The sequence below is a fragment of the Syngnathus typhle genome, linkage group LG16 (assembly GCF_033458585.1).
Source record: "Syngnathus typhle isolate RoL2023-S1 ecotype Sweden linkage group LG16, RoL_Styp_1.0, whole genome shotgun sequence".
NCBI lineage: Eukaryota > Metazoa > Chordata > Actinopteri > Syngnathiformes > Syngnathidae > Syngnathus > Syngnathus typhle.
In genome coordinates this window covers 3,654,011-3,670,021 of record NC_083753.1, presented here as the reverse complement: position 1 = coordinate 3,670,021, position 16,011 = coordinate 3,654,011, and the positions used below count along the sequence as shown (strand labels likewise).

General features: G+C 44.8%; 1 protein-coding gene across 1 annotated transcript; it reads left to right on the top strand.

The window, feature by feature from the left end:
• Positions 1-36: 36 nt before the first annotated feature.
• LOC133169450 (amino acid transporter heavy chain SLC3A2-like) lies at positions 37-12,373 on the top strand. Its single transcript, XM_061301676.1, has 8 exons — positions 37-1,053; positions 1,953-2,143; positions 4,013-4,186; positions 4,326-4,423; positions 4,489-4,631; positions 6,894-7,203; positions 7,398-7,463; positions 10,575-12,373. The coding sequence occupies exons 1-8, from the start codon at positions 596-598 to the stop codon at positions 10,923-10,925; spliced, it is 1,791 nt and encodes a 596-aa protein (XP_061157660.1). The 5' UTR covers positions 37-595; the 3' UTR covers positions 10,926-12,373.
• The last annotated feature ends 3,638 nt before the right edge of the window (positions 12,374-16,011 follow it).

Genomic DNA, 16,011 nt, shown 5'->3' with positions numbered 1-16,011 from the left:
CCAGCCAATCGCAGGGCACACAGACAAACAATAATCACATACTATACCTAGGGGCAATTTGGAGTGCTCAATCGGCCAACCAAGGATGTTTTTGGGATGTGGAGGAAACCAGAGTGCCCGGAGAAAACCCACGCGGGCATGGGGAGAACATGCAAACTCCACACAGGGTGGGCCGGAGATGGAACCGAAGCCACACCCTTCTAACTGTGAGGCGGATGTGTTAACTAGTGCCCCACCGTGCCACCCTTGGCCCTCAAACAGACGACAGTTAATTGTGAAACTACAAACAGGTTATGTCTTCAAAACTAATTGAAACTGCTTGATTAGATGTCTCTATTAGTGGTGAGTCATTGTGCAGAAAGAAAATGTGAAAGCTTCAGAAAATAAAGCTTCTTAAATGATGCCTTGATGATATCACGGAAACGACATTTCTATTTTTTTAACATGACTATCAAATATCACACTTTAAGTAAGATCCGGAAGATATAGATTAAGTTAAATCGTCAAAGTAAAGTATGTCCACACATAGATCGACTGTATATGAGGATTACTTCTGGTAAATGATTGCCGCACATAAAAAAAAAAATGGTTGGAGATGTCCGTGTTCCCGATAGCCCTGAACGCAACATACCCGCGGCTCTCATCCTCAACGTCCGCTGAACACCATCATTGTCACGTCTCCTCTGTTTCTTTTGCTTGCCAAGCCGGAGCCACCATGGACCAGAACGAAGACAAGACAACGCAGACTCGAAACCGGGACCAGGCCGCCGCGGAGGTGCAGGACGAAGCTCCAGCCAAGCAGCCCGAGGCAGCGAATGCTGATGATGCAACGGAGGCCAACGTGAGCGAGGTGCTTCTGGATGCCGACGTCGAGAAGCAACAGCAGGAGGGCGAGCAGGATAAGCGACCTTTCGTGAACGGAGCAGGAGAGGCAGGAGCTGCGCTGTCGGAGAAGAACGGCTGCGTGAAGGTGAAGATGGACGAAGAAGAGCGGGAGGCGAAGTTTACCGGGCTGAACAAGGAGGAGCTGCTGCGAGTGGCGAGCACGCCCGGGTAGGAACACAGCCGCAGTCACCATTCTGCTTTACAGAAAAGAACAAGATGCATTTAATATCGCCAGGAAAACGACCAGTTGAAGGTGCGTGCAAAAGGTTTTTTTTTGGGGGGGGGGGGGGGATTTTGAGGGGTAATTCGTTCCGAACCCACACTCGTAACTCGAAGCAGTCTTGCAGAGCCGCTTCTACCCAAGGCTAGGGGGAAAAAAATAGTTTCGAAATTACTACAAGAACAAAAAATGCTTAGAAGCCCGCTATCCAAGGCATGGAAGGGAAAAACAAAGTCTGTTTGCTTTGAACTATGGGCTTCACTAATTTAACAGAAAATTACCTCGCCGTCGACCGGAACTCAGGTCGCGACCTGTCATGCAGTGGCGTAGCCAAGCCGGGGCGCCCCGGTTAGGACTCCCTGTGCCCCGGTTGAAAAAAATCGAGCTTTTTCGATTCTTCATTTTCATGCCGTTTTTTTCTCTCGGTCTTGCGCAAATGTGCTTGTGCTATTCTATGTGCGCGATGTTATCCATTCACCGTTTGCCTCTCGGACCCGGATGTTGTTTTAGCGATCAGCGAACGGCGTGGGTGATGTTCGATTTTTTTTCCTGTGGGCGCGCGCCCCTCCTGGAAAAATTCCTGGCTACGCCACTGCTGTCATGCCTCACCTTTTTTCTGAGGTAGGTCGTGCGACCCTCTCAAGTCAATAAAATCATCCACACGATAAATCTATTCGACAGTGCTTTCTTTGGGCTGACGGTAAAACGCTAGCTTTGCTGATTGTTTTGAAAGCTTTTACGTCACTGAGGCTGGCAAATGCACTGTGGGTTTTGAACGGCCAACCCCTCCCCTCCCACCAACCTCTCGGAGGCTTGTGCGAAAGGCGCTTATTGTGTCCCGCTGCAGGTGGGTGCGCACCCGCTGCGCGCTGCTGGTTCTCTTCTGGCTGGGCTGGCTGGGCATGCTGGTGGGCGCCGTGCTGATCATCCTGCAGGCTCCGCGCTGCCGGGACCTGCCCGACACCCACTGGTGGAACCAGGGGGCACTCTACCGCATCCCCAGCGTGCACGCCTTCACCCGCGCCGTTGACATCAAAGGTGAGGCAGGGGTGGGCAAACGTTTTGACTTGCGGGCCGAATTGGGTTCTAAATTTTGACCGGGGGGGCCGAACCAGGAGCAGATGGATGTAGTGTTTGTGTAAAGTAATATAAATGACATGTAAAGGTCAGTGCATAAAAGGTTTTTACTTTTAGTAGATACTAGGGGTGTAACGATTCATCGATACACATCGATTAATCGATATAATGCTCTACGATTTATTGGCATCGATGCTAAACGTAAACATCGATTTATATCGCCGCGTTTGACTTCGGACATTAGACGCGACTTTATTTTGAAATCCAGTTCATTGTTGCTTGCTTCCTCTTTCCGGGAGCAATGCGCGGCGTTGTTGTGTTGTGAGCAGAGCAGGTACGTGAAAGGGGAGTCGACAACTAGTACGCGGCTCCTGGGCTGGTGCTATGGCTAGTGTCCAAAAAGACGAGGAAATTTGCTCCCCCTTTAAGCTTCAAGTCATTCGTTTGGAAGCACTTTGGATTCCAAAGACAAGATGGCTCAACGGACAAGACACGTGCAGTTTGTAAATCCTGCCATGCGGTGATCAAATATTCAGGGAGCACAAATCTTGCCGCACATTTAAAGAAAAAACACGACATCAAAGTTCAGTGTTAAAGTAAGCACTTTGTATACTACAATACTCTTGTAATTTCCTAAATAAAGAGTTTGCAGTACCTTGTTGATTTTGCGTATGAATTGTTATAAATCAGGATATTGTTCTATATTTTTTATTTTAAAAAAAAATTATCGATCGTAGAGCCCTTTATCGTGATATATCGTGAATGAATCGCAGCAGGCTTTAAGATATCGGCAAATATTGTATCGTAGTTCTTTGTATCGATATGATATCGTATCGTGACAAAACCCGCGATTTACACCCCTAGTAGATACTAAAGCATGGAGTTTTAAAAAAAAGCTTTTTGAAAACAAATGCATTTATTAACAGCATTAAAAAAACATTTCACTACTAAAAACTACTATCAGTGATTCTTATTAAATACGACACTGTTATGATGAATAAAATTTTCCATCACTTCAGCGCCTGCAGGGCAGATTTATGAATTATGTTTATCTAATGAGGCGAAATCACATCCAACGGCAAACATTCTGGCCAAATACATCATCTTGAAGAATCAGTGAAAGAATACATCTAAATAAAGTAATAAAGAAATCAATAGTACTATTGTTGGTTTCCCTTTTTTGCTAGTGCATCATAGTCTGGAGTAAAATTTGTTGTGGTAATTCTTAGGATAGAGCCGAGGTGTCGGTCCGTTAACCGAGATCTGTGACGGGCTTTGTTGACGTTCATGTGGCTGAACGTCTTCTCACACACGTAGGTCGAGCCAAATTGTCCACTCTTTTTTAACATTCGGCACTCAGTGTCCACCTTTCTTTTCTTCAGGCCACTCATTTTAATGGAAGGATTCCAGGGGAAGGTTTGTGGGTGGCATTAGCGTAAAACTGTATCTGAAAACTCAGCCCGCGAATTACGAGAATATTGACGTCACAGCCTACACTCAAAATTCGGCACTGATAGATGAAATTACTACGTACTACTGAGTACGCACACGCACTTGTGAGTGTGCACCGAGCTTTCTGACACGGCCCCCGGGAGTAAATGCGCGGGCGGGCGCTTCCCCATCTACTGGGGAAACATAGCAATTGCAGAGAAAATGACCCCCCAAAAAATTAATAATACAGTTTATTCAGGTTTGGCGGGCCGGATGTGGCCCGCGGGCCGTAGTTTGCCCATGTCTGTGATAAAGTGTCGCAACCCCTGGTTGGCCGCTTGCCCACTTGATTTTGGATTATTTCATCTTGACTGACTTGAAGGTCATTGTGTGTGTTAGGTGTGATGCAGAAGGTGGATGCCTTGTCCCAGTTGAAGTTCAAAGGTTTGGTGATTGGGCCGGTTCACGTAGCCCCACCCGACAATGCAGCCGCGCTGAACTTTCAGGAGATCGCAGCTGATGTTGGAAGTCTGGAGCAGTTCAAGGACCTTGTGCGCACCGCGCACAGGAAAGGTGATTGAGCACAAAAGGACATTTTTGTTTTGGAACCGAGATACGGTCTAAGATTCCATTCTCAGAGTTAGCGAATTTGTCCGGCGCTAGTTTGAAGCACTAAGCGCTTCCTAGAACTTTTGCCATTGCGGTCTTGCAGGTATGTCTGTGGTCCTGAATCTGACTCCCAACTACCGTGGCTCCACCGGGTCCTGGTTCTCCAACGCCAGTGTGAGCATGGTGGTCGAAAAGCTAAAGGTGATGTGGCTGCCGGCCAGCAGGGGGCGCCATCCATCCCTGACTCTTTGTTTGGGTGTTCTCAGTCGGCGCTGGTGTTCTGGTTCATCGAGGGCGTGGACGGCATCGAGCTGGAGGACGTGGAGTACGTGGCTAACGCCGTACCGTCTCTGTGGTCCGACATCCGGGCCATCGTCCAGAACGGGACCAACGAGCAACCCACCAGAAGGTCAGAGGAATCGTTCAAAAGTGTTCTTGAAAACTGCTGCACGCTCAGTGACGCGATTTATGTCTTTGAGAATTTTTTATCAAACGTAGCCAAGTATGTACTTGCGAGTCACTCATCGGTCGGCCATGGCATTGTGGTGAAATACAGAAACACTGCCACGTCCAGAAGTTTTCCGACGACATGGCCATTGTTGGAAATGTTTCGGAGGGGAACGATGTGGAATACAGGATGGTCATCAAGGACTTTGTCAGCTGGTTTGAGCTCAACCTGCTTCAGCTGAACACCAGCAAGACGAAGGAGATGATTGTGAGCTACGGGAGGACAGCACCCCACTTCACTCCGGTGAACTTCCAGGGATTGGACATTGAGGTAGTGGTGAACTCCAAATTCCTGGGTGTTGGCCTCAACAACAAACTAGACTGGACTGATCACATCCACGCCCTGTACAAGAAGGGCCAGAGTCGCCTCCACCTGCTGAGGAGACTGAGGTCCTTCGGTGTGTGCAGGGCTCTCCTCAGGACCTTCTATGACTTTGTGGTGGCCTCAGCCATCCTCTACGCTTGTGGTCTGCTGGGGTGGGGGCAGTACGGATCAGGACAGGGGTGACTGAATAAGATGGTCAGGAGAGCGAGCTCTGTCCTGGGCTGTCCCCTGGACTCCATAGAGGTTGTGGGTGAGAGGAGGACGTTAATTAAGCTCAAATCCATCATGGACAACACCTCTCGCCCCCTCCATGACATTGTGCGGTCCCTGAGCAGCTCCTTTAGCAGCAGACTCTTACACCCACGGTGTAGGAAGGAAAGATTCCACAGGTCCTTCATTCCCACTGCTGTCAGACTCTACAACAGGGGTGGCCAACCAGTCAGAGACTAAGAGCCACATTTTTTACTGTGTCATCGCAAAGAGCCACATCATACACATGAGCACACATGAACACCCCCCCCACCCACCCACACACACACACACACACACACACACACACACACACACACACACACACACACACAAACATACACACACCCCTCTGCTCAGCCAAATTTATTGTGTGACATTATTATGTCACGCACCAACGTGATAATGACAAATTGACTCCTACAGTACTAAAACCACAGACCAAAGACCACATTTTCAACAATGAACATTGTGTGCATTGTCTCACACAGACAAACTCTCAGTTCAACAAATTCCACAAACAAAAACATAATAAATTTTTTCACTTACTATGTGTGGCGGGATAGACCATTCGTTTTAGTTTGTCGTTTTCAGGAGACAAGATTTCAATAACATCACTGAGGCATTTTTTAACGAACTCCACTTCATTGTACGGCTTTTTAGCCCGTTCAATGTTTCAAGCCAGTTGAAACAATGCAAGTGTGACAGTCTCTGAGTGCTTCGTAATTTTTTTTGAAAAACTGTACCTACTTTTCTGCCTGACTTTTCAAAGTGTCCAAACTTGTGCTTGCGAAATTCAGTCCCTTTTGCAAACTCCTTATCGATACTGGCATGAAGTGAGCTGGTGGCGCTGACCATTTGAAGCTTTTAAATGCGCTAATGACGTCCGACATATCAGGCAGAGTGGCTTGCCACAGCGTTCGACAAAAAACAACTTTAACTCTGTTAAAAAACGTCCTGTGTTCATCGTCATATATTCGTTTAGCTGTGCATTTATTCCTTGCCATTTTGGCCGGGTTGACCACCCCTGGGTTAGTGTCTTGTCAGCTTTTCTGGACCTAATGGGCCCCCGTAGTCACAGTCGCCATTCATTAAAAAGCCTGCAAAACCAATCGCTCTGCCCTGTGTTCATCGTCATATATTCGTTTAGCTGTGCATTTTTTCCTTGCCATTTTGAGAGCGAAATTGACACTCCTCAAATGGGTTTGTCCCTCCTCCTTTGCGGGATTTCACTTCACGCGCATGCGCTTTTGACCAAAATACCATATTGAACTCAAGCGAAGCAAATACGCACGAAAAATAAACACAAATGTTGATATGAATGTAAAAGAGCCGCATGAAACCAGCCAAAGAGCCGCATGCGGCTCGCGAGCCGCGGGTTGGCCACCCCTGCTCTACAACATATGTGGCACCTGATCATGTGTTTGGTCTCTACCGCTACTAGTGGCACTTGTCTTTGTCCTTGTCTGTTGTTTATCCATTTTTACATTTGGCACTTGTCTCTTGTATTCTTGCACGCTGCTGTGACAAGTAAATTTCCCCGCTGTGGGATGATTAAAGTTCTATCATCATCATCTTTCCTCCCTGCAGACTTCTGATGGGTGTGACCGAGCACCGCTCGGCTGCGGCCGTGTCCACCCTTCTATCATCCACCGGCGTGGACCTCCTGACGTCCATGGTGCTTGCGGAGGGAGACGCGTCCCAGCTCGTTCAGTCTGTGCTGGACTTGTACGCTGCCCACGGGCCAACCCGCCTTTCCTGGAACATGGGGGGGCGAGGCCCAGGTCACTTGGCTTCACTGGTGGGCCCGGCGCTGGTGCCGCTGTGCCAGCTGCTGCTCTTCACGCTGCCCGGGACGCCCGTGCTCCAGTACGGCGATGAAATAGGCCTGATGGATGAGGTAAGCCCTTGCTTGCTCGTGCGCATCTGCTTCCGAGTAGTCACTTCCTGTCAAGTTTGGAAAAAGTTGGTGTGGGGGTGTGGTTATTTAAATGAGCCAAATTGTGATGACAAATTCAATAGAGTTGAATTTCATAAAAAGGCTTGGTTGACACATTTTCAATGTTTCATTTTGTTTTAATGTGTCTTTTGAAGGGCACAACATTTTCTACAATGATTTGGGACTCGCCCGAAGAGGAGGAACCTAACACAACTCTGAAGGTAAACGATTACAAACAAGACGTGATGAGGATGAAGACAAGTATAATGAAGTTGGTGGTGGTGAGGAGGGGCAGGGTGAAGATGCAGAGAATGAGGATGATGTTAAAATACATGGCTGATAGGGGTGTACCGTTTTTTTCCGTGTATAGTGCGCCCCCATGTATAGTACGCACCCCTAAAAATGGCATGCTGATGCTGGAAAAAAGCTTGTACCCATGTATAATACGCACCCAATTTTTATGAATTTTTTAAAAAAAAAAAAATTTTTTTTTTTTTTTTTTTTTAAGTCCCAATGACAGTCACACACGCAGGGAGGCAATGGGTCCCATTTTTATAGTCTTTGGTATGGTCTTAACTAGGCTGGATGTAATTTTTTTTGTTGGCGTTGATTTCTCCGACTGCCCATAAACGCACCACCGCGCTCCGTGCGCATGGAGCGTGTTTGAAGTGAACAGCAGAGAAGAAAGGAACAAGGCAAAGTGTTGTGAAATAAAATATTACCTGTAATACGGATTTAGGTAGAGAACTGAACTCTCGCTCTTTATATAGCTGACGTGTCTTGCTCATCCGTTCTGCGCATCTGTAATGGCGGCCTCCGTATGATATCCGGTTTGCGTGTGTGCGAGAGCGAGAGAGAGCGAGAGAGAGAGAGCGCGCGAGAGAACTCTCAACCGTAGCGCGCCGCCGACCGCCCAACTGCACCGGGCTGGTCGATTATTGTGACAGAGCCGTCGCTGAAATTTAGAAGATATTTTTAAAGTCCTGATGTACTTTCTAAAATTTAAGTGGACCTCAGTGCGCACTGCGCAGGGAGCTTAATTTGGTGCAGCGCGCCGGGCGCTCACTGTCGCATTGCTTAAAGAGCGCCTTTGTGTTTTAGGATGAACAGCAGAGACCAAAGGAACAAGGCAAAGTGTTGTGAAATAAAATATTACCTGTAATACGCATTTTGTTATTTGCTGATTGAAACTGCTAATTAAACTGTGAATTGAAACTAATAGGAAGAAAACAACTCTCGCTCTTTATATAGCTGACGTGTCTTGCGCATCCGTTCTGTGCATTTTATTTCACAACACTTTGCCTTGTTCCTTTCTTCTCTGCTGTTCACTTCAAACACGCTCCATGCGACCGCAATGCTCTCGTATCAGACGCTTGCTCGATCACCTGCTCGTTTGCTGTCCCGTGCGCGCACGAAGCGCGGTGGTGCGTTTACGGGCAGTCGGAGAAATCAACGCCAACAAAAAAAATTACATCCAGCCTAGTTAAGACCATACCAAAGACTATAAAAATGGGACCCATTGCCTCCCTGCGTGTGTGACGATCATTGGGACTTAAAAAAAAAAAAAAAAAAAAAAAATTTAAAAAAAAATTTTTTTTTTTTTTTTTGTACCCATGTATAATACGCACCCCAGATTTTAGGACAATAAATTAGTAAAATATTGCGCACTATACACGGAAAAAAACGGTAAATCGCGGGTTTTGTCATGATACGATATAATATTGATACAAAGAACTACGATACGATATTGGCCGATATCTTAAAGCCTGCTGCGATTTATTCACGATATATCGCGATATAGTGCTCTACGATCGATTTTTATTTTTTTAAATAAAAAATATAGAACAATATCCTGATTTATAACAATTCATACGCAAAATCAACAAGGTACTGCAAACTCTTTATTTAGGAAATTACAAGGGTATTGTAGTATACAAATTGCTTACTTTAACACTGAACTTTGATGTCGTGTTTTTTCTTTAAATGTGCGGCTCCCTGAATATTTGATCACCGCATGGCAGGATTTACAAACTGCACGTGTCTTGTCCGTTGAGCCATCTTGTCTTTGGAATCCAAAGTGCTTCCAAACGAATGACTTGAAGCCTAAAGGGGAGGTGATTTCCTCGTCTTTTTGGACACTAACCATAGCACCAGCCCAGGAGCCGCGTACTAGTTGTCGCCTCCCCTTTCACGTGCGTGCTCTGCTCACAACACAACAACGCCGGGCGCACTGCTCCCGGAAAAAGGAAGCAAGCAACAATGAACTGGATTTCAAAATAAAGTCGCGTCTAATGTCCGAGGTCAAACACGGCGATATAAATCGATGTTTACGTTTAGCATCGATGCCAATAAATCGTAGAGCATTATATCGATTAATCGATGTGTATCGATTAGGGGTGGAAATCGCGGGTTTTGTCACGATACGATATAATATCGATATAAAGAACTACGATACGATATTTACCGATATCTTAAAGCCTGCTGCGATTCATTCACGATATAGTGCTCTACGATCGATTTATTTTTTTTTTAAATAAAAAATATAGAACAATATCCTGATTTATAACAATTCATACGCAAAATCAACAAGGTACTGCAAACTCTTTATTTAGGAAATTACAAGAGTATTGTAGTATACAAATCGCTTACTTTAACACTGAACTTTGATGTCGTGTTTTTTCTTTAAATGTGCGGCGAGATTTGTGCTCCCTGAATATTTGATCACCGCGTGGCAGGATTTACAAACTGCACGTGTCTTGTCCGTTGAGCCATCTTTTCTTTGGAATCCATAGTGCTTCCAAACGAATGACTTGAAGCCTAAAGGGGAGCAAATTTTCTCGTCTCTTTGGACACTAGCCATAGCAGCAGCCCAGGAGCCGCGTACTAGTTGTCGCCTCCCCTTTCACGTGCGTGCTCTGCTCACAACACAACAACGCCGGGCGCACTGCTCCCGGAGAGAGGAAGCAAGCAACAATGAACTGGATTTCAAAATAAAGTCGCGTCTAATGTCCGAGGTCAAACACAGCGATATAAATCGATGTTTACCTTTAGCATCGATGCCAATAAATCGTAGAGCATTAGTATATCGATTAATCGCTGTGTATCGATGTATCGTTACACCCCTAGTATCGATGTATCGTTACACCCCTAATGGCTGATGAAGCTGATGGGGTTACTCAGGAGGAGGATAAGGATGAAAATGAAGAGGGTGAAGACAGTGGTGGTGGTGATGGAGCAGATGTGGATGAAGATTGTGATGTGTTAATGAGGTTTGCCTTGGAGATGATGAAGATGCAGACCGCCAAGATAATGATGACGTTGTCTTCCCCCAGGAGGATCGTGCTCGCCGCACTTCGTGGCGCGCGTTGGTGCGCGACCTGAGCGGCCTGCGCGCCAAGGAGCGCTCCCTGCTGATGGGTGACTTCGTCCTTTTGGTCAACACGTCATCGACGCTGGCCTACGTCCGCTCGTGGGACCAGAACAATCGCTACCTGGCTGCCTTCAATCTGGCTGACGGAGAGGCCCAGCTGGAACCCACCGGTTGGGTCCTTCCGCCGCTGGCTGAGGTGGTACTCGCCACTCCCGTGGTTGGTGCCCTGACACCGGGCACCCGCACAGACCCCGCCAAGCTGCGCCTGGGCGCCCAGCAAGCAGTGCTGCTTAGGTTTCCTTACGCCGGCTAAAAAGCGCAACATCATCATGTTGATGTCTCGTGTTTGTGTGGTGAAACTAGTCAAATAAATATTAAGGTGAGCTGCAGGTGGCGCCCACTTGTCATTCGACTTCCTTCGGGACATTTCCTCCTCAATACTAGGGGTGTAACGATACATCGATTACCGTTTTTTTCCGTGTATAGTGCGCCCCCATGTATAGTACGCACCCCTAACAATGGCATGCTGATGCTGGAAAAAAGCTTGTACCCATGTATAATACGCACCCAATTTTTATGAATTTTTTTAAAAGATTTTTTAAATTTTTTTTTTTTTTAAGTCCCAAAGATCGTCACACACGCAGGGAGGCAATGGGTCCCATTTTTAAAGTCTTTGGTATGGTCTTAACTAGGCTGGATGTCATTTTTTTTGTTGGCGTTGATTTCTCCGACTGCCCCTAAACGCACCACCGCGCTCCGTGCGCGCATGGGCTGCGGACGTGAAAAAGGCGGCTCTGTATGGGAGAGACGTTGAAGAGGAATAAAAACAACCTTGGAAACCAAAACTTGCCCCTCGTCGTGACTCGGAGCCGCAACAAATGTTTCGGATTTGTGTAGGGTACATTGTGACAGACGGCAAACTAGCAGGTGATCGAGCGAGCGTCTGATACAAGAGCATTGCGGTCGTATGGAGCGTGTTTGAAATGAACAGCAGAGACGAAAGGAACAAGGCAAAGTGTTGTGAAATAAAATATTACCTGTAATACGCATTTTGTTATTTGCTGATTGAAACTGCTAATTAAACTGTGAATTGAAACTAATAGGTGGAGAACTGAACTCTCGCTCTTTATATAGCTGACGTGTCTTGCGCAACCGTTCTGCGCATCTGTAATGGCGGCCTCCGTATGACGTCCGGTCCGCGATGGAGATTAAAAAACAAACAATATTTGACAACTAGAATTTTGCAATTTCTGGAGAAATTGCGTGTGAAGGCGAAATGTATGAATAACTTTTTCGGGGAATGCTGCCGAACGATGTTGAAACGTGTTGAATTACTTGAGAAATGTAGAATATTTGGAGAATTTGTGGTGAATTTCAAAATTGAAAGTTTGGAATATTTGGTAAGTGGGAAGTTGTGGAATAGGTAGGCAAAAGATGAACAGTTGAAAGTTGGAATGGGTTGAATCGGTAGAAAAATGTAGAAGTTAGAGTAGAAAAACGAAATTTTGGAGAATTTGGTTGAATTTTAAATTTGGAATTGTTGGTAAGTGGGAAGTTGTGGAATAGGTAGGCAAAAGATGAACAGTTGAAAGTTGGAACGGGTTGAATCAGTTAAAAAATGTAGAAGTTAGAGCAAATGTTGAATCCCCATAGAGAATGAATGGGAAAATAAAAAAAAGCAATTGCGCCAAAATCTTTCTAAATTTGGAACAAAACCAAAAAAAACGGCCTCAGGAGGTTCACTTTTGGGGTAAAAATGTTGAAACGGGTTAAATCGGACAAAAAACGAAGACGTTAGCGCAAATGTAGCTATTTGGGGCACTTAGTGTTGAAATAAGGTCACTTCCGGCTTGATTTGGGTCACTTCCGGTCTACTTGGGGTCACTTCCGGTTTATTTGGGTCACTTCCGGTTTAATTTGGGTCACTTCCGGTTCGTCTAAGGTCACTTCCGGTTTATTAGGGGTCATTTCCGGTCTAAAAAGGTCACTTCCGGTTCATTTTGGGTCACTTCCGGTTTGATTTGGGGTCACTTCCGGTTTACCAGAGGTCACTTCCGGTGTATTTGGGGTCACTTCCGGTCTATTTGGGGTCACTTCCGGTTTATTTGGGTCACTTCCGGTTTAGCTGAGGTCACTTCCGGTTTATTTGGGGTCATTTCCGGTCTAAAAAGGTAACTTCCGGTTCATTTTGGGTCACTTCCGGTTTGATTTGGGGTCACTTCCGGTTTACCAGAGGTCACTTCCGGTCTATTTGGGGTCACTTCCGGTCTATTTGGGGTCACTTCTGGTTTATTTTGGTCACTTTTGGTTTATTTTTGGGTCACTTCCGGTTCGTCTGAGGTCACTTCCGGTTTATAAGGGGTCATTTCCGGTCTAAAAAGGTCACTTCCGGTACATTTGGGGTCACTTCCGGTTTGATTTGGGGTCACTTCCGGTTTACCTGAGGTCACTTCCGGTCTATTTGGGGTCACTTTCGGTTTGATTTGGGGCACTTCCGGTTCATTTTGGGTTCATTGGGGGCACTTGAGGGTCAATCCAAGATGGCCGCCACACTGGAATTGGGGGTCAAGGGTTGAATGTGTAAGCGTAGTGGAAGTGGGGGTGAATGGGAGTGAATGTGGGAAGCATAAGGTCAATGCATTTGGAATGGGTTGAATCGGTCGAAAAATGTAGAAATTAGAGTAGAAAAACGAAATTTTAGAGAATTTTGGTTGAATTTCAAAATAAAAGATGTGAAGTTTTTGGTAAGTGGGAAGTTGTGGAATAGGTAGAAAAATGATGAACGGTTGAAAGTTGGAATGGGTTGAATCGGTTGAAAAATGTAGAAATGAGAAGGGAAAAGGAAATTGGGTGTGTATTTCAAAATAAAAGATGTGAAGTTTTTGGTAAGTGGGAAGTTGTGGAATAGGTAGAAAAATGATGAACAGTTGAAAGTTGGAATGGGTTGAATCGGTTGAAAAATGTAGAAATGAGAAGGGAAAAGGAATTGGGTGTGAATTTCAAAATAAAAGATGTGAAGCTTTTGGTAAGTGGGAAGTTGTGGAATCGGTAGAAAAATAATGAACAGTTTAAAGTTGGAATGGGTTGAATCGGTTGAAAAATGTAGAAATTAGAGTAGAAAAACGAAATTTTAGAGAATTTTGGTTGAATTTCAAAATAAAAGATGTGAAGTTTTTGGTAAGTGGGAAGTTGTGGAATAGGTAGGCAAAAGATGAACAGTTGAAAGTTGGAATGGGTTGAATCGGTTGAAAAATGTAGAAGTTAGAGGTGAAAAACAAAATTTTGTGAAATGTCGAATGTGCCATGAAGAATGGATGGGGAAAAATTTGTCGGAATTTTGGGAATTTTGCGGAATCGGAAAATTTTCGGAACGAGAAAAATGGAAGCGCTCATCGCGTGAATATTTGGAATACGTGGAAAGTGGAATGGAGTGAATCGGATGAATTATGTGGAAGATGAAACTGGACAAAAAAGTGTGGAGAATAAAAGAGAATAATAATAATAACTAGAATTTTGCAATTTCTGGAGAAATTGCGTGTGAAGGCGAAATGTATGAATAACTTTTTCGGGGAATGCTGCCGAACGATGTTGAAACGTGTTGAATTACTTGAGAAATGTAGAATATTTGGAGAATTTGTGGTGAATTTCAAAATTGAAAGTTTGGAATATTTGGTAAGTGGGAAGTTGTGGAATAGGTAGGCAAAAGATGAACAGTTGAAAGTTGGAATGGGTTGAATCGGTAGAAAAATTTAGAAGTTAGAGTAGAAAAACGAAATTTTGGAGAATTTGGTTGAATTTTAAATTTGGAATTGTTGGTAAGTGGGAAGTTGTGGAATAGGTAGGCAAAAGATGAACAGTTGAAAGTTGGAACGGGTTGAATCAGTTAAAAAATGTAGAAGTTAGAGCAAATGTTGAATCCCCATAGAGAATGAATGGGAAAATAAAAAAAAGCAATTGCGCCAAAATCTTTCTAGATTTGGAACAAAACCAAAAAAAACGGCCTCAGGAGGTTCACTTTTGGGGTAAAAATGTTGAAACGGGTTATATCGGACAAAAAACGAAGACGTAAGCGCAAATGTAGCTATTTGGGGCACTTAGTGTTGAAATAAGGTCACTTCCGGCTTGATTCGGGTCATTTCCGGTCTAATTTGGGTCACTTCCGGTTTATTTGGGTCACTTCCGGTTTAAAACAGGTCACTTCCGGTTTAGCTGAGGTCACTTCCGGTTTATTTGGGGTCATTTCCGGTCTAAAAAGGTCACTTCCGGTTCATTTTGGGTCACTTCCGGTTTGATTTGGGGTCACTTCCGGTTTACCAGAGGTCACTTCCGGTCTATTTGGGGTCACTTCCGGTTTATTTGGGTCACTTCCGGTTTAATTTGGGTCACTTCCGGTTCGTCTGAGGTCACTTCCGGTTTATAAGGGGTCATTTCCGGTCTAAAAAGGTCACTTCCGGTACATTTGGGGTCACTTCCGGTTTGATTTGGGGTCACTTCCGGTTTACCTGAGGTCACTTCCGGTCTATTTGGGGTCACTTCCGGTTTAATTTGGGTCACTTCCGGTTCGTCTGAGGTCACTTCCGGTTTATTAGGGGTCATTTCCGGTCTAAAAAGGTCACTTCCGGTACATTTGGGGTCACTTCCGGTTTGATTTGGGTTCACTTCCGGTTTACCTGAGGTCACTTCCGGTCTATTTGGGGTCACTTTCGGTTTGATTTGGGCCACTTCCGGTTCATTCTGGGTTCATTGGTGGCACTTCAGGGTCATCCAAGATGGCCGCCACACTGGAATTGGGGGTCAAGGGTTGAATTGTGTAAGCATAGTGGAAGTGGGGGTGAATGGGAGTGAATGTGGGAAGAATAAGGTGAATTAAGTGAATAAATTTGGAATGGGTTGAATCTGTTGAAAAATGTAGAAATGAGAAGGGAAAAAGGAATTGGGTGTGAATTTCAAAATAAAAGATGTGAAGTTTTTGGTAAGTGGGAAGTTGTGGAATAGGTAGAAAAATGATGAACAGTTGAAAGTTGGAATGGGTTGAATCGGTTGAAAAATGTAGAAATGAGAAGGAGAAACGGAAATATTGGAGAATTGGGTGTGAATTTCAAAATAAAAGATGTGAAGTTTTTGGTAAGTGGGAAGTTGTGGAATAGGTAGAAAAATGATGAACAGTTGAAAGTTGGAATGGGTTGAATCGGTTGAAAAATGTAGAAATGAGAAGGGAAAAGGAATTGGGTGTGAATTTCAAAATAAAAGATGTGAAGCTTTTGGTAAGTGGGAAGTTGTGGAATCAGTAGAAAAATAATGAACAGTTGAAAGTTGGAATGGGTTGAATCGGTTGAAAAATGTAGAAATTAGAGTAGAAAAACGAAATTTTAGAGAATTTTGGTTGAATTTCAAAATAA

Bases quoted from the DNA above. Each gene is read 5' to 3' on its own strand.
- LOC133169450 (XM_061301676.1), top strand. From the start codon at position 596: ATGTCCGTGTTCCCGATAGCCCTGAACGCAACATACCCGCGGCTCTCA. The intron at 2,144-4,012 runs GTGAGGCAGGGG...TGTGTGTGTTAG, and splicing joins CCGCGCCGTTGACATCAAAG to GTGTGATGCAGAAGGTGGAT. The intron at 7,204-7,397 runs GTAAGCCCTTGC...TGTCTTTTGAAG, and splicing joins AAATAGGCCTGATGGATGAG to GGCACAACATTTTCTACAAT.